The sequence below is a fragment of the Cetorhinus maximus genome, chromosome 11 (genome assembly GCF_964194155.1).
Source record: "Cetorhinus maximus chromosome 11, sCetMax3.hap1.1, whole genome shotgun sequence".
Lineage (NCBI taxonomy): Eukaryota > Metazoa > Chordata > Chondrichthyes > Lamniformes > Cetorhinidae > Cetorhinus > Cetorhinus maximus.
Window position 1 is genome coordinate 56316766 of NC_135889.1, and position 21375 is coordinate 56338140.

The window sequence follows — 21375 nt, forward strand, 5'->3', positions numbered from 1 at the left end:
AGAAGCCCTAAGGCTTATGTCAACAGAGAGGGTGAAATAGCAAGCAATCATTTTTTTAACATCCCAGTTTTTTCAAATATTTAAAGGAAAGGTGTTTTAAATGCCTTGACAACTTGTCAGCTCCCTCTGACAGTTCAACTTGACACATTTGACAGCTCCTGTTGACGGTTCATCATGACATTTTTGACAGTTCCAATGAGCTTCACAATTCCAATGAGGTTATGCACTTTTTACGCACATTCATGCCTAATTTTAGCAAACCCAAAGGGCACTTTACCTGTTCCACAGGCATCCTGGAACCATACCCAAAGGGGTATCTTGCCTCCCCAAAAGGGTGCCCTGGCTATCCAAATGAATCCACAAATTTCAGACCTGCTCTTACCAGGTCTAATCTGCGCACATGGGGTTTCAGGCGCCTCTCACACCAAAATCACACAAGGGGAAGCAGCTGCTGATTTCTATGGGCAGCTGCCTCTGCGATACGAGCACAAGCCCCAACCTGGGCCCATTCCCGCCCCCACGAAAATGGTAGGTGTTGTGTTCGGGGACGGACATTCTGGATTTGAGCCTCTTCTACCATTTTTGCCATGACAGAGATGCTCTCCACCATGATGAAAATCTAGGCCAATGTATTATCCGAAAAATATTTAGTAAATTAGAAAAGATGGCAATTGGGTTTTTCTTTAAAGTTTTACATGTCTCATGGTATGCAGGTATTTATTTATGTACTTGCAGCACATGATGGATTAACTGTCTTAAAAATTCCTTTGTGAAGATTCAAGCTGATTAAGTGAAACCCTCCCTCCATCCATCCCCTCCACCCACCACTGGTTTCATGCTCAAGAAGCTTCCCATTGTAACAGCTTAATCATTAACTAAGGAATGTCACAGGAACTCTAATAATAAAGAAACATTGGGAGTAGAATGCGCCGGTGTCAATCCTAACTCAGGTGTCATGGCTGGATAGTTCAAATCGGCATTGCACATGTACCTAGAATCATAGAATGGTACAACATTTTTCCCCCTTTAAGCATTTGTTCATTTCCTTTTGCTTAAGGTTATTTAATCTGCTTTTCAGAAGCGTAGTCCAGATTATAACAACTCACTACATAACTGTTTTATCTTCCTGCTGCCTCCAGTACTTTTGCCAATCACTTCAAATCTTTATCTTCTGGCTTTATCTTCTGCACTTGGAACAGTTTTTCCTTATGTACTCATCAAAACCCTTCTTAATTTTGAACATCTCCATCAAACCTCCTCGTAACCCTATCTACTCTAAGAAAAATCCCAATCTCTATTGTCTTGTCAATTAACTGAAGTCTTTCATCGCTAGTACTGAGGAAATCTCCTCCACATCCTCTCTAATATCTTGACATCTTTCCTAAATTGTGGTGCCCAAAATTAGACATAATACTCCACCTGAGGCCTAACCAGTTTTAACATAATGTCCCTAATTTTGTACTCTATGGGCTGGATTTTCATCCTAGAGTCAGGAAACTTCCCGGCTTGGCATGCCTGTCTTGGGAGAAAGCACCTGAAAACTCGGGATTTTCATTCCAGGGTCGGTGGGTGGTGGGGGGTGGTTAGTGCTCTAGAGTAGATCCCTCTGCTCCCGGAAATAGTTCAGAGGCAGCCACAGGGGCTGCTGGGTACAGAGGCAGGCTGTTTAAAAGGCCTGCCTCAGTGCTCTGGGACTTGGTTCCAGTTACAATACAAACAATAGAAAACAGCCCTCGAGCCATCACACCCCCACACACGCTCCTCCTGCCCTCTCCATGCCAATTCATGCCACTTTATTCCTCCCACCCACCCTAAATATCCCCTCATGCTCCCCATGCAAGGCTATGCACCTCCACCCATCCCCAATGCAGGCAAACCTGGTACATAAGTAACTAAAAAGCTTCCAAGGACGTATAAAAACAAAAAGCAGTTAGTAAAAGATATCGAGCCAAAAATATCATGCAATATTAATCCTTTCAGGGACCTGCTTGGGCTTTCAATCGGTGAAATAGCATAATAAAGTGATTAAAAAATACATTTACAAGGAAATCATTGTACATTTATGGTTGTTTTATGTCAACATTTTTCAAAAAGGCCTGTGCTCTCTGCCATGCACAGGGATTAATTTTATTGCATTTCCTACAGCCGTTACTGTCAAGCAAAATTACTAAAGGTCACAAACTATAAATCTTAGCATCCATCCATTCCCACAATGTCCAGATATTATTTTATGGTTGACAGTAAAACTATCTATTTACATACAATAAGCCCTATCTCCCCCACTCTTTCATTCACTATTGATAGGAATTTAGAAAAGAAAACCTCCAGGATCACCATTTAGGGACGGTGAAAATTACTGGAGTTTCCTTGTATAAAGCATCAAAATTAACTAAATATAGAGTTCAAGCTCAGGCTCTAAAGTAATTTTCATAAAAATTAAATGCACTACTTAAGGGGTTGTATATTCAGCAAATAAAACATATAATCGTAGAATGATTACAGCACAGGAGGTCGTCATTTGGCCCAAAATGTTTGTGCCTTCTCTCTGCAAGAGTAACTCTGCTGGTTCCACACCCCCACCTATTCCTCATAGCACTCAAATCTTTTCTCTTTGATGGTGATCCAAATTCCTTCTGAAATCCATAATTAAATCTGCCTACATCACACTCTTAGAAAGTGCATTCCAGATCCTGAACACTTGCTGTGTAAAAAAAAACCTTTTCCTCATGTTACTATTGCTTCTTTTGCCAATCACCTTAAATTGGTGTCCTCTGGTTCTCAACCTTTCCACCAATGCGAACAGTCTTCCCAATCTACTCTGTCTATCTCGTGATTTTGAACACCTCTATTAAATCTCCTTTCATCCTTTCCTGCTCTAAGGAGAACAACCCTAGCTTCTCCAATTTATCTGCGTAACTGAAGTTCCTTATCCCTGGAATCATTCTTTGTAAATCTTTTTCTGCACTCTAATGCCCTCACATCCTTCCTACAATGCAGTGTCCAGACTTGGACACAATGCTTCTTTTGAGGCCAAACCAGTATTTTATAAAGGTTCATTATAACATCATAGCTTTTGTACTCTAATGTCTCTATTTATAAAGCCTAAGGTCCTATATATCTTTTTCACCACTTTATCGACTTGCACTGTCACCTTCACTGATTTGTGTACATGCAGCCCAGGTCTCCCTATTCCTGCACCCCCTTTAGAATTGTATCCTTTATTTTATATTGCCTCTCTTCATTCTTCCTACCAAAATGCATTAATTTACACTTCTCTGCATTAAATTTTATCTGCTATGTATCTGCTCACTCCACCATGCCCAGTCAATGTTACGTGTGACGGATAAAACATTCCACTGAAATCTTGGCTTTGCTTAAATTTTGTTTTCTATTTGAATTTAAGTAGTTATACCAGCTGCATTTCTTCATGTTTATCTCAAAACTCAAACAACCAGCAAAATAAAATAAATGTAAACAGCAAACAATACTGAGCAGTTTATACCATTCTGTAAGTTTGGAAGAGTTTCTGAATAAAAGTCCTAAATTTAACCATGTTTGTTTAAGCAGAACCTATTTAGTTTGTTGCAATGATGTTTAGCAAAGAAGGAAACTTGAACATCGATTTGAATTTTTCTTAAGTTTTATATATTTCTCAGCTCTTGCTCTAGAACAACGAACCTTAAACAGATTAGTAGTACAAGAAAGGGGTCAGTTAGCTTAGTTGAATAAGAATGTGGCGCAGAATAACTGCATCTGTACAGATTCAAACTCTGTACTGGCTGAGGTAATTTTTGGGGCCTACCTCTTTGTTTTGTCCCATTAGCAATATCATGGCTTAAGCCATGAATTAGCAACCCTTGGTGGACTGCAAAGGGTGAAAACAGTGAAACACCCTTTACTGGTCATCCACTGCAGCTGCCAAGCTACCCAGATGTCTAGGATCCTCCTCCCCTCTGCAATCGTGCAAAAGCAGCTGAGAGATTGGGGGCAGCAGCACACACCCTCTCTCCATTATAACCAAATTCCTTAAGAGTAGGTTTAGCTGTACAAAGTGTGACCTTTGAAATCACTTGCAGCTTGGACATACTCAAACAATGAGGAATCCACCACTGCCGACTGCGCTGCTAGCTGTTCTTTGCCCCGGATTTTGTAAATTTAGTTTATTAGTTTGTGACCCGAAAGAATTACACGTAAAGAGCTACACTCCCCCAATAGACATGTAGATATTTATTTAAGTAACTGTGGTATTCAAGTGAAAAATGTATTTATTTAATTTCAGTGATTAAAGAAACAGGAGCAAACCAGAAACAAATACTCCACTGTCGAAATTGTTCTTATAAGAAATTTTTTTCCAAAATTCTTTCAGTGACAATAAGAACCTTTTGTCAGTCATGCCCCAGCATCTGGCTCCCCACGAGGCATGCAATCAGACATCTGATGATTAATACATTCAAAAAAAAGGTCTTGCAGCCAATGCTTTCAAGCAACTTCAAAAATGACACTTCAGGAGAACAATCCAAGTAAATGACCTGGAGATAACTTGGCCTTTCAGTAAGGAAAGGGACCAATCAGCTACACATCTGGAGAAACATTCAACACCAAGATCAGCTTAATTGATCGTAGGATGTGCCTATTTAGACTACTTCCATGCACAAAATACCTGATCAGCAGTTTTAAAGCACAAGGTCAGTTTAGCGGTTAACATTGCAACTGCGCTGCAGATTCTATGAACACCACCAGAACAGATGCCACCAATAGTCATATGCTTCATCACTGTGTTACTTTATAAATCCAGAGGCCTGAATTTTTCAGTCGTTGGGCACACGCCCAGAAGCGGACGGGAAATACGCCACCGGGTGCAATCGGCCCCCAACTTTGAGATTTCATGCTGGCTAACCACTCAACGCGGCCAGCCAGCGTGAACCGCACACTGAAATGCTCAGCGCTGCCGGGGTTGGGGCGGGAAGAGGGCGGGCACTGACGTAACCGAGGGTGCGGGTGAGCGCTTTGAGAGAGCTCCCTGAAGGTAGACAGTTGCCCCAGGAAGCTGCAGACCTCCACAGACGAAAGGACACGACAAAAATGCTGCAAAATATGTCCATGCTGCACAATCAAGCACCTGAAAGCAGACCTGATAAACAAACAGCACCCACACATCTCTCTTTATTTTATTTATCCCGCCCTGGTATCAAAGTTTGAGCAAAAGTGTGAATGCTGCCTGGGAGAATAGCCCGTCCACAAACCATAAATGTGGACGGGCTACATAAAATCTCTGTTGATTGCATCATTAATGGGATTAATTGCCCACTTAACTGTTGGCGGGTGCGCTTCCGACTGCAGCATACGCCTGCTGAGCGAAACATCGCGCGAGTGCACATTGACGTCGGGACACTCGCCTGATGTCATCTCACGCTATTTCACATCCGTTCAGGTCAGGCGTGGGCCCGCCCACGGGATGTGAAATTCTGGCCGTAGGGGGAAAAAAAATCAAATCAGCAAAATAAAAGGGAAGGCTGTTGTAAAATTGAACATTCAGTTGAGAACTCAAAAATATTTCCAGTGATCCAATGCCATAGCTCTTACACTTATTCTGCCTACACAGAAATATATCTAATCGACTGACTTCACACCTCAATTATCTAGGTGGAAAATTAAATCTCAATTTCTGTTTTAAAAAGTATTAGACTAAGTGTATACCTTGCCAAAAGACAAATTTCTTTGATTCACAATGGCAGGCAGAGATGGGTGGATGGTGGCTGACCTGTAAAATGAAAATATTGAAAAATTAAAAGATAAAGGAGCATCTGGTTACTTCTTATTGTACAACATACATATTCTTTACAAAAACAAAAACACCTGGAAAAACTCAGCAGGTCTGGCAGCATCTGTGGAGAGGAACACAGTTAACGTTTCGAGTCCGAATGACTCTTCATCAGGACTAAGGAAAAATAGGAAAGAGGTGAAATATAAGCTGGTTTAAAGGGGGGTGGGACAGGTAGAGCTGGATAGAGGGCCAGTGATAGGTGGAGATAACCAAAAGATGTCACAAACAAAAGGACAAAGAGGTGTTGAAGGTGGTGATATTATCTAAAGGAATGTGCTAATTAAGGGTAGAAAACAGGACGAGCAAGGTACAGATAGCCCTAGTGGGGGTGGGGTGGGGTGAAGGAATCGAAAAAGGCTAAACGATAGAGATAAAACAATGGATGGAAATACACTTAAAAATAATGGAAATAGGTGGGAAAAGAAAAATCTATATAAATTATTGGAAAAAACAAAAAGGAGGGGGAAGAAACGGGGTGGGGATGGGGGGATGGAGTTTAAGATCTAAAGTTGTTGAATTCAATATTCAGCCCGAAAGGCTGTAAAGTGCCTAGTCAGAAGATGAGGTGCTGTTCCTCCAGTTTGCGTTGGGCTTCACTGGAACAATGCAGCAAGCCAAGGACAGACATGTGGGCAAGAGAGCAGGGTGGAGTGTTAAAATGGCAAGCGACAGGGAGGTTTGGGTCTTTCTTGCGGACAGACCGCAGGTGTTCTGCAAAGCTGTCGCCCAGTTTGCGTTTGGTCTCTCCAATGTAGAGGAGACCGCATTGGGAGCAACGAATGCAGTAGACTAAGTTAGGGGAAATGCAAGTGAAATGCTGCTTCACTTGAAAGGAGTGTTTGGGCCCTTGGACGGTGAGGAGAGAGGAAGTGAAGGGCAGGTGTTGCATCTTCTGCGTGGGCATGGGGAGGTGCCATAGGTGGGGGCTGAGGAGTAGGGGGTGATGGAGGAGTGGACCAGGGTGTCCCGGAGGGAACGATCCCTACGGAATGCCGCCAGGGGGAGTGAAGGGGAGATGTGTTTGGTGGTGGCATCATGCTGGAGTTGGCGGAAATGGCGGAGGATGATCCTTTGAATGCAGAGGCTGGTGGGGTGATAAGTGAGGACAAGGGGGACCTTATTATGTTTCTGGGAGGGAGGAGAAGGCGTGAGGGCGGATGCGCGGGAGATGGGCCGGACACGGTTGAGGGCCCTGTCAACCACCGTGGGTGGAAAACCTCGGTTAAAGAAGAAGGAGGACATGTCAGAGGAACTGTTTTTGAAGGTAGCATCATCAGAACAGATGCGACGGAGGCGAAGGAACTGAGAGAATGGGATGGAGTCCTTACAGGAAGCGGGGTGTGAGGAGCTGTAGTCAAGGTAGCTGTGGGAGTCGGTAGGCTTGTAATGGATATTGGTGGACAGTCTATCATCAGAAATTGAGACAGAGAGGTCAAGGAAGGGAAGAGAAGTGTCAGAGATGGACCATGTGAAAATGATGGAGGGGTGGAGATTGGAAGCAAAATTAATAAATTTTTCCAGGTCCCGACGAGAGCATGAAGCAGCACCGAAGTAATCATCGATGTACCGGAGAAAGAGTTGTGGGAGGGGGCCGGAGTAGGACTGGAACAAGGAATGTTCCACATACCCCATAAAGAGACAGGCATAGCTGGGGCCCTTTATGTATATTCTTTCTTTAAAGGAAATTAGTAATAGTAAAGATTATCAAATCTTTCATAACTGCAGAAACATGAAAGGTATTGGAAGCCAACAATATCGCAAATATTGAAAACTGCCATTGTAAACTTGTAGTTGTGGTGCAATACTCCGACTGGCTGAAGGATGCATCTACAGCAATGCTAAGTTTACATAGGTAGTTTCCATTCTAAATGTAGACATAATAACTTATAAAAGATATGCTGACAGAAAGTTTGCACAGACATAGGATATTTATCATGGAATAGATATCATCGTTTGCAATAAAAACATATTTTGCTAGAAACGCTCAGCAAATCAGGAACAGCATCTGTGGAGAGAAGTGACAAGTCAATGTTTCGGGTATCTCCCGTTGTCAGGACCTGGTGTCAGATTTCTGGCATTAGCAGTTTTTTTTTTGTTTTTTGATGATGAATTGAAATTCTATTAAGCCAAATTGTGAAATTGAATTCAATAAGCTGCTAAGCTATGGGCTAGCATAAATGATTACCAACAAGGACAAAGAAACTGCCTGTGGATTTCCACCTACAACCTTAAACTAACAAATCATTATTACTCCATGTTGAACACTATTTGGAGCAAACAGTGAAAGAAGCAAAAGCACAAAAGAATAATCTGGATGGGTAGATTCAATACTGACCACCAAGAGTGGCTCACCAGTACCACTTCTGAGCTGGCCAACCCTTAGAGGACATAGTAGCCAGAGTGGGCCTGCGTCACATGCTGTGCAAACCAACATGAGGGAACAACCATTTTGACCTCATTCTCACCTGTATATCTGTGGCAAATAACATTGGTAAGAGTGGCCAAGGTACAGGAAAACACTGTCTCATCTTCTCAGTGAAGACACCAACCATTATGTAGTGTTGTACTACCACTACCCACACAGCAAAAGCATAAGGAATGAGGTGCTGTGATCTGTCAGCTCTAGTAGAATTTTATATCCCCACAATCTGTAACTTTGTGGACCATCATATTCCTCACTTCTCCATTGTATTAAGTTGGGAGACCAACCCTGATTCAATAGAGGCTGCTGCCGAGTGTGCAAGCAGTAGCACCACGCATACTTTAGAATGAGATATCAACCTGGTGATACTACAACACAAGGCTACACACGTAACATATCAACAGCAGCAAATAATAGACAAAAGTAGGCAGCCCACAAACAATGAATTGGACAAAGATCTGTAGTTCTACCACATACAGTCAAGAATAGTGATAGACATAGCTCCTGAATTTTTCCAACCTCCATCATCGTGGAGCTCAGAATGAGTGCAAGAGACAAGTTTGAACTGTTGAAGTATCTTCAATTGTGCCCAGTGAAAAATCCTATTTTGCCTCATCCTAAAGTTTCCATCATCATGGATGTCAATCTAATCGAGTCCACATGGCATTAAGTAGACTGAGTGGCTACGGGCCCTATGGGACCTGGCTGCTGTGCTGAAGATCCGCACTCTTTAACTAGCTGGCTCTCTAGCCAAGCCATTCAGTACAGCTATGACAGTCGCATCTATCCAACATCATGGATAATTGTCCATGTATGTCCTATCAACAAAGGTAATATGAACTTCATCCAACCAATTACCACCTTATCAGCCTCCCATCAGACATCAGCAAAATAATGGAATAGTAATCAACAGTGCCAATACTTTTTTCACAATCCTTCAGTCCAGATTCTGCCAGAACCACTCAGCTTTTGACCTCATCACAACCTTGATCCAAACAAGAGGTAAATACTAGAGAGGTGACATCAAGACAACATTTGACCAAATCTGGCCAGCCACAAGCCTCCTGTATGGGTTGCTTGTGCAGTGCTAGTTTTGTGCCCTAGGACAGGACCAGACAAATTTCAACCCTTATATGTTTGATTCTTTGAGGTTAACAATAAAACCTTATCTGCTTAGAGTTAATGTATTGAAGATGATAGCTTTCAATGAACGAAATGGTTATATTTTATTATTTTATTCATGGTCCCTTTACACCTCTTAGAATATTGAGATATGCAATGTTAGATCAGTGGAGAAAGTTCTAGGTTATATTTCTTCACTCTTACTGTGTAATTGAAAAGCTCATTATGATGATTTAAAAGCAAAGTGCAACAACTGAGAATTCAAAATTTTTTTCTCTTTCAGATCAATCAACGTTTATATAGCAATGGATTAGGATATGAATCATACCTGCTCTGCAAAAAACCTGAATCCTTTGTCTTCTCGAATACATTCATATGTTTCTCCAAGCACTGGATTAAAAGGTTTAAATGTAGCTCTGTAATATGTTGTAGCATATCCTGAAACTGCAAACGTAGCAACCATAACCTAGAAATTTAGGACAGAATGTAGATGGAAATAGATAAAGTCTTAAAAATGTAGAATACAATAGACAAATATTCACAAATTATCATAACTTCAATTATATTATTTCAGTCTAGATTTTTTAAACAAAGTTACTCAGGTCAAATAAACAATTGTGGTACAGGAATGAAGATTTCAGTTTTAGACACTAGTAGGAAAAAGATATTGAATTTAATTTTGCAAGTTGTATTCTATTAAATTGTATTTTAATTTACAATATCAGCATTGCCTTGTGATATGCAAGTTCAATGTAGCAATACCAACATTACAATTTCTGCTTTAATACTGGTAGTAACATTACTTAACATCAGAATACTGAACTTTACGAGGATCAACTTTTAACAGTAGGAATGGATCAGAACAAACAGTAAAATGTTTAAATAAACAATGGCATTTGGTTACAAAGCAAAAGGGCTAATCTGCTGTAGATTACCATTCGGTCATATGGATCATCTGTTTCAGCAGCCTTGTCTAACAATTCAGAATATTCTAATTCTTCACATAGATGCTGCAAAGTATTGAGGGGTTCATTCAGCTCAACTGGCATGGAGACCTTGGACAAGTCTTTTCCAATGTTATTTCTCAAAATATTCCACAGATTGATGCTACTGGTATCAGGTGATGGTGCTGGGAGACATGTACGTCTGCCATTTCGAAATGCACCACTAATGAGCTCGCCGTTAGACACTGTAACAAGAAAAGTTAATCAGACACATAGTTAGTGTCATTCTTATAAATTAGATCAAAGCATTAACTTGCATTTCCTTAATGTTACAGATATCGAACAACTAGTGCATGGGTTTGCTACAAATGAGATAGCAAAATAAGGCACACATCAGCAAATGTTCACTGTAAGGTGTGTGTGTGCAAAGCCATGCAGCAATCTGGAATGTACCAAGCATTAAAATGCACAGGCTGCTTGCAACAGCTCAAGAGATGGGAGGGCTAAGCATCAAACTCCAACTGCAAAAGCTCAAGCCACTCTGGAGAAAACGGGATAGAGTGCAGTTGTGATTGGAAGAACGGAAGCATGGAGAGAGGGAATGTGTGATTGGAGGAATGGCGAGCTTGAGCCATGTGGGGAGTGGGGGAAGGGATGGGAAGGAAGGAGAGGTATGACTAGAAGTGAGCAGTGCAAAGTGAAAAGGGCAGGAGCTGAGGAGTTAGACAAGGCCTTAAGAGCATCAGAAACTGTGCTTCAGAAGGTGAGGGTGCTCCGGAGTCATCAGTCAAGGCTTGTGGAAGGGCGTGAGACTTGGGCTAATTCCTTGGGTCAAGCCTGCAATGAAAGGGGAGCAGCTGAGTTGGAGGAAAGTGATCACAGAATTCCCAGAATTCTTACAGCACAGAAGGAGGCCATTTGGCTATCGTGTCTGCACTGCTCTCCGAAAGAGCAACGCACCTAGTACCATTCCCCTGTCTTCTCCCCGTAACCCTGCACCTTCTTCTTTTTCAGATAACAGTTTAATTCCCTTCTGAATGCTTTAATTGAACCTGCCTCCACCACACTATCAGGCAGTGCATTCCAAACCCTAATCACTTAGTATAAAAAAATTTCTCCTCATATTTTGCTTTTTTTCACCAATGACTTTAAAACTGTGTCCTCTTGTTCTCGATCCTTTCATGAGTGGGGGTAGTTTCTTTCTATCTACTCTGTCCAGACTCCTCATGATTTTGAATACCTCTATCAAATCTCCTCTCAGCCTTCTTTTCTCTAAGGAAAATAGTCCTAACTTCTCCAATCTATCTTCATAACTGAAGCTCCTCATTCTTGGAACTATTCTTGTGAATCTTTTCTGCACCCTTTCTAATGCCTTCACTTCCTGCCTAATTGTGGCTTGCAGGACTGGATGCAATACTCTACTGGAGGGGCCCAGGTAGAATCTGGTTGCCAGTCTTGGGTTAGAGTGAGACTCAGGCGTGTTCCTCATTCACCAATGACCCAATACTCAACCTGGAGCTAAGTGGCCCAGAAAAACCCACAGCAACTAAAGGTCACCATCCAGTGGGTATGGCCCATGATGGTCAGATAAATGCACAGAGATAATCACTCTGGGGTGAAGTTGTTCAATAGATTTACTCAATGAGCATATAATATCTACTGATGGGTAGGATTATGATGCAAATTGGGTTGTTCATCGCATATATAGAGAATTGCCAATGAACACCTGCCTTTAGTATTGACTGAGCCACATAATTGGACTGTCTAGGTTCACGGATAACAGGAGGGAGGCCAGATTTTGAGCTTCAATTCATTGTTTGGTGAGATGGATGGATTTTTAAGGATGTTTATGATCTAAACTTTCAAGCTCTGTGCATCCTCTCTACAGGATATGTATTTCATCTATGTTTGTGTCAAGCAAAGAGAGGTTATTAGTTCACATGTGTACCATATGAGGGGAGGGGGAGCGGGGCGCGCGAGGGGAGGGGGAGCGGGAGCAGTGGGAGGGAGAGCGGGGCGCGCGAGGGGAGAGCGGGGCGCGCGAGGGGAGGGGGAGCGGGGCGCGCGAGGGGAGGGGGAGCGGGGCGCGCGAGGGGAGGGGGAGCGGGGCGCGCGAGGGGAGGGGGAGCGGGGCGCGCGAGGGGAGGGGGAGCGGGGCGCGCGAGGGGAGGGGGAGCGGGGCGCGCGAGGGGAGGGGGAGCGGGGCGCGCGAGGGGAGGGGGAGCGGGGCGCGCGAGGGGAGGGGGAGCGGGGCGCGCGAGGGGAGGGGGAGCGGGGCGCGCGAGGGGAGGGGGAGCGGGGCGCGCGAGGGGAGGGGGAGCGGGGCGCGCGAGGGGAGGGGGAGCGGGGCGCGCGAGGGGAGGGGGAGCGGGGCGCGCGAGGGGAGGGGGAGCGGGGCGCGCGAGGGGAGGGGGAGCGGGGCGCGCGAGGGGAGGGGGAGCGGGGCGCGCGAGGGGAGGGGGAGCGGGGCGCGCGAGGGGAGGGGGAGCGGGGCGCGCGAGGGGAGGGGGAGCGGGGCGCGCGAGGGGAGGGGGAGCGGGAGCAGTGGGAGGGAGAGCGGGGCGCGCGAGGGGAGGGAGAGCGGGGCGCGCGAGGGGAGGGGGAGCAGGGTGTGCGAGGGGAGGGGGAGCGGGGCGCGCGAGGGGAGGGGGAGCGGGGCGCGCGAGGGGAGGGGGAGCGGGGCGCGCGAGGGGAGGGGGAGCGGGAGCAGTGGGAGGGAGAGCGGGGCGCGCGAGGGGAGGGGGAGCGGGGCGCGCGAGGGGAGGGAGAGCGGGGCGCGCGAGGGGAGGGAGAGCGGGAGCAGTGGGAGGAAGAGCGATGTTTCCTGTAAACACATGTGCTGATGCTCAGCAATCTGCAGATTACTGCACATTGAAATTTCAAGTTGTGAGTCCTGCCTATTTCAGTGGCTTTTAGGATGCAAACTGCCCAAGGGTATGAAAGTATTGCTCAGAGATTTGTATCCTCCCAGTACAAAGAAAATTTAGAGGGAACATTAGGCATTAGTAAGCTTTAGCAACTGCTCAGAAAGACAGTTATTGCAATTAATTTCTACAAGTTTAGTTAGCAGCAGCCCACATGCTGTTGGATTTCCCCTTGCTTATAAATATAATTTTAAAATGATTGTAACCATAGAAACCAATTTATTGCATTATTAATAGTTAGTTTGTCTGGACCTGACAGGGAATCAAAGATACTATGGCAATTAAATATTAACTGAAATATAGTTTCATTGCTCACTTATTCATAATCACCTTTATTTTATATATTGAAAAGTATTCCTCAAGGAGGTGGGAAGCAGAAGTAATTATATTTTAAAATTTAGTTGCCTTTCTTTGAGATGTCACTATTGTATTAGAAATTAAAATTCATGTCGAGTAGGAATGATGTTCATTAAATTTGAATGCCCTTCTCATTGGCTCAATAGTCAGTTAGTCATTTATTTTGAAAAAAAAACTACACAAAGCCATATAAACGAGGAATTTCTGAGTAGATGGTATAGGACCTTTTCCATCTTTACACCGTACTACCTTAGCCTTCCCCAACTCAGTAGCTCTTTGCCCCTTCTTTGCAGTTTCTTTTCCATTCCTCCTCCAAACTGATTTTCCCCATGAAATCCACATCTGTTTCTTCAACTGACTGCCTGACTTCCACAAAGCTCTTGACGACAAAGTATTTTCCTGTTCTCAATTCCAAATATCTTTTATTGCCAAGCATGCGCTTTATTTCCAATGTCCTTGAAGGTATCAGCATTAACATCTCCATGGTTACCTCTTCTACCAATTGCTTTCAAGTCTCTCCTATCTTGATTCTGATCCACCTACGGCACTGAGACTGCACTGGTTAAGTTAACAAAGGAGACAAAGTTCGATGATTTTACTCCCTAGGTCAAAGAGGGCCACCAAGGTTCACCATGGGGTCTCCCCACGCGGTGGCGGGGTGGGGGGGGGGCGGGGGGGGGGGGAGAAGAGGTGAAGAAAGACATGGCAGTGGGGGCCATTGCTCCTGGTAAAATTGGCCACTTAAGTAGTTCAATTGGGCTCCTGGCAGAAGTGCTGTCTGCAACCCTTCCTGCCACTGACCAAAAGGCATGGCAGTGGGAAAACGATAGGCACCTCCTCTTACACATTCTAGCATTAGCTTGCCAGCCTTCCTGCTTCCCAGCCTGTTATCAAAAGGCTGGTAAAATCCAGCCCAAAGAGTCTGCAAAGGGACACAGATAGGTGAAATGAGTGGGCAACAATTTGGTAGATAGATATAATTTGGGAAAAAGAGGTTTTCCACATTGGTAGGAAGAATAGAAAAGGAAAACAATGGGTAGGACTTTTCGGATGGCATGGTTTCCTACCCCACCACATGAAGAGTCAGCAAGGAAAGCATCCCCACAGATCACAGCAGTCCCACAGCCATTCAACGCTCCAAGGAGAGCAGAGACTTCACGTTAAAAAGAGCACGGAGGGCGGGGAGACTTTGTTAAAAAAGAGTGGGGGAGACTTAATTTGGATCTGGTAATGCGTAAAGGGGCAGGTTTAATAAATAATCCCAGAGTAAAAGATCCCCCAGGAAACAGTGACCATAACATGGTAGAATTTAGCATTCAGTTTGAAAGTGAGAAACTTGGGTCGAAAACAACTGTGCTAAACTGAAATAAAGGAATGAGGGCAGAGTTGACTGCAGTGGACTGGAAAAGGAGTTCATCAGAAAAGACAGTTGATAAACAATGGCAGGCTTTTAAGAAAATAGTTCATAACTCACAACAAAGATTTATCCCAGTGAGGAAGAAGGGTTCAAGGAGGGGGATAAACCAACGATGGTTAACCAAGGAAGTTAAGGACAGTATCAAATTGAAAGAAAAAACATACAATGTAGCAAAGATTAGTGGTAAACCAGAGGATTGGGAAAGTTTTAAAAACCAACAAAAGATGACCAAAAAAATAAAGAGGGAGAAAGTAAACTTTGAGGGTAAACTAGCAAGTAATATAAAAATGGACAGATGGGGCTTCTTCAAACATATAAAAAGGAAGAGAAGCGCCAAAATGAACATAGGCCCCTTACTGAATGAGGCTGGGGAAATAATAATGGGGAACCAGAAAATGGGAGAAGAGTTGAATAAAAACTTTGCATCAGTCTTCACGGTAGAAGACACTAATAGCATTCCAAAATACTGAATAATCAAGGGGCAAAATGGTGGGGGTGGGGCAGGGGGAGGAAATAAATACAATAACTATCACTATAGAAAAAGTACTAGGGAAACGAATGGGGCTAAAAGCCGATAAGTCCCCTGGACCTGATGGAATGCATCCTTAAAGGAAGTAGCTACAGAGATAGTGGATACACTGGTAGTAATCTTCTGAGAATCCTCAGATTCTGGAAAAGTCCCAGAGGACTGGAAAACTGCCAATGTAACACCCTTATTCAAAAAGGGAGGGAGACAAAAAGCAGGTAATGATAGGCCATTTAGCTTAACATCTATCATTGGGAAAATGTTGGAGTCTACTATAAAGGATGTAATAGCAGAGCATTTAGAAATGCATAATATAATCAAGCAGAGTCAGCTTCTTGAAGGGGAAATCATGCCTGACAAATTTATTAGAATTCTTTGAGGAGGTATCAAGCAGGTAGATAAAGGGGAACCTGTTTGTTGATGTAATATGTTTGGATTTCCAAAAGGCGTTCGATAAGGTACCGCATATAAGGCCACTTTATATGATAACAGACCATGGTGTTGGGCGGTAGTATATTAGCATGGATAGAGGATTGGCTAACTAATAGAAGATAGAGAGTTGGGATAAGGGAGGCATTTTCAGAAAGGCAACCTGTAACTAGTGGAGTGCCACAGAGATCAATGCTAGGGCCACAATTATTTACAATATATATTAGTGATTTGGGTGAGGGAAGTGAATGTACTATTGCCAAGTTTGCGGATAACACAAAAATTGGTGGGAAGGTGAGTGGCAAGGATGGCACAAAGAGTCTATAGAGAGGTATAGACAGGTTAAGTGAGTTTGCAAAAACTTGGCAAATAGATTATAATGAGGGAAAATGTGAGGTTAGGCACTTTGGCAGGAAGAATAGAGGAGCTGATTATTATTTAAATGGAGAAAGACTGCAGAAAAGAGGGATTTGGGGGTCCTCGTGCATGAATCACGAAAAGCTAGCATACAAGCTCAGCAGGTATTAGGGAAGGCAAATGGAATGTTGGATTTTATTTCAGAGGGAATGGAGTATAAAATAGGAAAGTCTTGCTAAAACTATACAAGGCACTAGTTAGACCACACCTAGAATACTGTGCACAGTTTTGGTCCCCTTATCTAAGGAAAGATATACTGGCATTGGAGGCAGTCCAGAGAAGGTTCACTAGGTTGATCCCAGGTATGGAGGGATTTTCTTATGAGGAGAGGTTGAGTAGGTTGGGCCTGTACCCATTGGAGTTTAGAAGAATGAGAGGTGACCTTATTGAAACATATAAGATTCTTAGGGGGTTTGACAGGATAGATGCTGAGAGGTTGTTTCCCCTTGTGGGAGAGTCTAGAACAAGAGGGCATAATCTCAGAGTAAGGGGATGCCCATTTAAGACAGAAATGATGAGGAATTTCTTCTCTCAGAGGGTTGTGAATCTGTGGAATTCTTTACCACAGAGGGCTGCAGAGGCTGGGTTGTTAAGTATATTCAAGGCAGAGATAAGACAGATTTTTAATCAGTAAGGGAATCAAGGGTTATGGGGAAAAGGCAGGAAAGTGGAGTTGAGGATTATCAGATCAGCCATGATCTCATTGAATAGCAGAGCAGACTCGATGAGCCAAATGGCCTATTTCGGCTCCTATGTCTTATGGGACGTCCACCCTTCACTCATGTGGAGTCTGACCTCAGAGAGCTGCTGACCAGCCTGATTGGCTGGCAGCTCTGTGCTCCCAGCAACATCAGTGGCAGCAATGGCCAAGTCTACGACTACAAGTAGTTCCTAGATTCTAAGTCCCAGAGTCCAGGACCAGGTAAGTGCGGGGGACCTTGCAACAGGGAGGGGGAGTGAGCCCAGAGAGGGTTGGGAGAGGTGGGTGGGGGTCTTGATGGAGAGGTCAGAGTGGGCAAGAGCACCCATGTGCCAGACCTTTTGGTGGGAGGCGAGGGCGCCTGATGGAAAAGGGGCGCTTAATGTAGGCGCTCACCTCCTTTCCTGCCTGAAGCCCGAGCAGGGTGACCTTTTGGGCTTTACTCCTGAACTCCTCCCACCAAAATTGAAGTCAGGTGGGAAGTGGCTCTTAAGCGGTCAATAATTGGCCATTTAAGGGCCTCAATTGGAACAAATGTGGGAAGGCCACCTTAGGTCTCGCCCACGTCCCCGTAAAATTGAGTACAGGTCAGGGGTAGACAGCAGGTAGGCCACCCAGGGAATTTTATGGGCATCATCCCTGCCTGCTGGCAGGGGTCCATTAATTTCTGCCTGTTATTTAAATGGAGAGAGACTACAGAATGCTGCAAAACAGAGGGATCTGGGTGTCCTCATACATAAAACTCAAAACGTCAGCAAGCAGTTACAGCAGTTAATCAGGAAGGCAAATTGAAATTTAGCCTTTATTGCAAGGGGCTTGGAATACAAAAGTAGGGAAGTTTCGCTACAAATGCACAGGGCATTGGTGAGGCCAACACCTAGAGTACTACATACAGTTTTGGTTCTCCTTATTTAAAGAGGGATATACTTGCACCGGGGGCAACTGAGAGAAAGTTCTTTAGATTCATTGCTGGGATGAAGGAGTTGTCTAATGTCTTATGAGGGAAGGTGTGCATGTCTCAGTCTCCAGCTGCCTGTTCAGATTAAACCAGGTGGTGCATTTTGCTTGATTAGCTGACTTCCTAAGTCACACCTAGTCAGTTACCAAGACTACATTTTTTTACTTCTAGAAAACTGCCTGCTTATCTCCCTAGCTCTCTCCATATCCATGCCTTCTTCATCTCTGATTGATATGCAATTACCTAACCACTTCATAAATCTGTTGATCAAGTACTCTGCAACCCAAGTTCCCTCTCTAGACCCATCATCCCATCCTTAGTCACTGGCTCCTGTCCCAGTGTATGAATTTCAAATCGCTTCACTATATGACGGCATTTTGTCCAAACAACTTGTTGCAATCATACATCCCACTCGACAAGGTTCCACATAAGTGTGTGTCAGCTAAAACTATAGCTAATGGAACGTAGGCAAATTATTGAGCTGGTTAACTGGTAGAAGACAGAGGAAGGATAATGGGTATATACTCAAATTGGAAGGAAGTGACTATTGGTATCTCATAAGGGATCAGTGCTTGGAACTCAACTATTCACCATATTTATCAAAAATGTATTGGGCTGATTCTTAAAATGGTAAAAAGCTAGGAACAGTGGAGTTCCAAAGAGACTTAGGGGTCCATGTGCAATGATCACTAAAATATAGTAGTTAGATGCAAACATTAGGAAAATACCTAAGGAATGTTAACTTATATAAACTAGAAAGCTACAATATAAAAGGGAAAAAGTTTTCTTACAGTTATGCACAGACTTGTTTAGACCACATTTGGGGTACTGTGTATAGTTCTGGGCACCACACCTTGGAAAGAATATATTGGCTTTGGAAGGGGTGTAGTATAGATTCGCCAGAAGGTTACTAGAGCTACAAGAGTTAAATTAAAAGGAGACACAACATAAACTAGGCTAGTACTCCCTGGAATAGGAGAGATTAAGGGGTGATTTAATTGAGGTTATAGGATTTTGAAAGGAATTGATGGGGTAGAGAAAACTTTCCGCTGAATGGGGGAGTCTAGTGGAAGGGAAAATAACTAAAATCAGAGCCAGTTCATTCAGGAGAGAAGTTAGAAAAGATTTCTTCACACAAAGGAAGATAGAAGTGTGAGGTTTCTCCCACAAAAATAGTAGATTCCAGCTCATTTAATAATTTTAAAGTTTTGTGCTAGCCAATGGTATTAAGGGACATGAAGCCATGGCGGGAAGATGGAGTTAGGGATACAGATCAGCCTTGATTTCATTGAATGGTACATGCTTTAAGGGCTGAACGTTCTATTCCTATATTTTAAACTAGACACTGCTTATCCCATTCCCTTACTGTATTGTAGGAGACCATTCTTATAGCCACAGCACCTATATTCTTTCACCCCAAAACTACTTGCTCATGTTCTCTCCCTTCTTTAAAGGTCATCTTAAAAAAATCTCTCCAATCATGCTTTTTGCATTTGCTCCCCTCCTTTCATCATTCCAATCTTTTGCTGTTTGCACCCCTCACTGTAAAGTACTTTTTTCTTCTACATAAGGAGCACTATACAAATGCAAGTTGTTGTTGTACTGTTTGTCATAAATGTGGTCATTTAAACCATACTGCTAACACTGAGACTCCCTCACACTCAGATGCCCTTCACCCCAGAATTAAGATGACCAATGCACCTCTAGTGTTAAGGGCTTGTGACTATTATGAATATTCAATTGTGTTTTATGAGAGCAATAAAAGAGATGATTAAATCTTAAGACCAGCTGAGTACAGTCATCTGTCTGAGGTCTCTTATTTCAGGAGATAAGGATATACTGACAACTACTATAATGTAATAGTTGAATGATACCCGCTGACTCAACAGGATAATAATTTGATGTAATTAAGTTTAATGAGGCACTCTGTAATATCTTTCCACAGTAGTACACAATTATCTTTCAATGCTTGGAAATGAATTCAGCTGACGATATTATCATGTAGTGAAATCGGGATTGACATAGTTAATCAGGTGTTAATTCACTACTCTTCTCTCCAAGACTTTGCTAATCTCTGTCCCCTCTTTCTTTCCATTGCTCACCTCTCGAGAGTACAGAATGCTAGTTTGGATTGATTAAGCAGCTGCTCCTCTTTCAATTTAAAATATAATATATACAGGGTATGTTATTTCCCTTAATATTCAATTCAATAAATTCCAATACCTTTTCAGTTTAAATCAGTTCAATTGGCGAGCAATTATAGGAACCTGCTAACACACCTGCCATGACTGCATTAAAAAGTAAACTAAACACCATGGAAAATTAAAAAAGATTAACGACTTCAAACAGAAAGCTGATCTTAAACAATAGCATGGGTTAGAGAACATTTTAAGATTATAACTGGTGTCAGGGGTGAGTGAACACTAATAAATGCAGCTCATGATATCCTTAAACTTATATATCATGTATTTTTCTACACACATGGTGATTAGCTAAAAGTGATAGAGTACTTACCACACAGAAACGGACCAATTGACCCGACAGATCCATGCTGATGTTTAGGTTTCACATGATCTTTCCCCATCCCTTATCTAACCCCATCAATATATCCTTCTATTCCTTTCTTTTTCATGTGCTCATCTAACCTCCTTTGAATACATCTATCCCAATTGTCTCAACTACTCATTCTGCTAACAAGTTCCACATTCTAACCATTCTCTGGGTAAAGAAGTTTCTCCTGAATTCCTTATTGGATTTATTAGTGACTATCTTATGTATACCTAGTGTACCCTAGATCCCTTTGTTCCTCTACTTAATTTAGGCACTTACTTTCCAAGGAGAATGTAGCCTTCTTTATTCTTCCTGCCAAAATGCACAATCCCACTTATCTAGATTGAATTTCCTTTGCCAATTAACAGCCATTCTGCAATTGTATTAACATCTTCCTATATTTTGTCGCAGTCTTTATATCAAATACACCTCCCAATTTGGTGTTGTTAGCAAATTAAACATCCAATTCCAAATCATTTATGGAAATAGTGAAGAACAATAGTCTCAATTGCATGCATGTGTATATATAATATATATATCACACACACACATCCATACGCATGCATACTCATTTTTTAAATTCCATCATCACTAAATTATATTGTATGGTTTTGTTCATACATTGTCGAGAAACAGTCTCTCCAACACTGGCATTGTCTTCTGAAATATTGTCACTGACGTCACTAACATATGATTCATCATCTGATCCCTGAGGATTAAAAAGAGAAGCATTAAATTTGTTGTGAAAGAAAATAAGCTTATTGTTGCATCTTGATTCCAGAATC

At 42.9% G+C, this 21375-nt stretch overlaps 1 protein-coding gene across 7 annotated transcripts in view; it reads right to left on the reverse strand.

The window, feature by feature from the left end:
- osbpl6 (oxysterol binding protein-like 6) overlaps positions 1–21375 on the reverse strand; it is a 200434-nt gene that overhangs the window by 31342 nt on the left and 147717 nt on the right. For all 7 annotated transcript variants that reach the window (XM_078552023.1, XM_078552022.1, XM_078552020.1 and 4 more), the window contains 4 exons: positions 21212–21299; positions 10304–10557; positions 9697–9834; positions 5698–5761 (listed from right to left, as the gene is read on the reverse strand). In XM_078552023.1, the coding sequence (XP_078408149.1) occupies positions 5698–5761; positions 9697–9834; positions 10304–10557; positions 21212–21299 (544 nt within the window). The remainder of the gene's footprint in view (positions 1–5697; positions 5762–9696; positions 9835–10303; positions 10558–21211; positions 21300–21375) is intronic.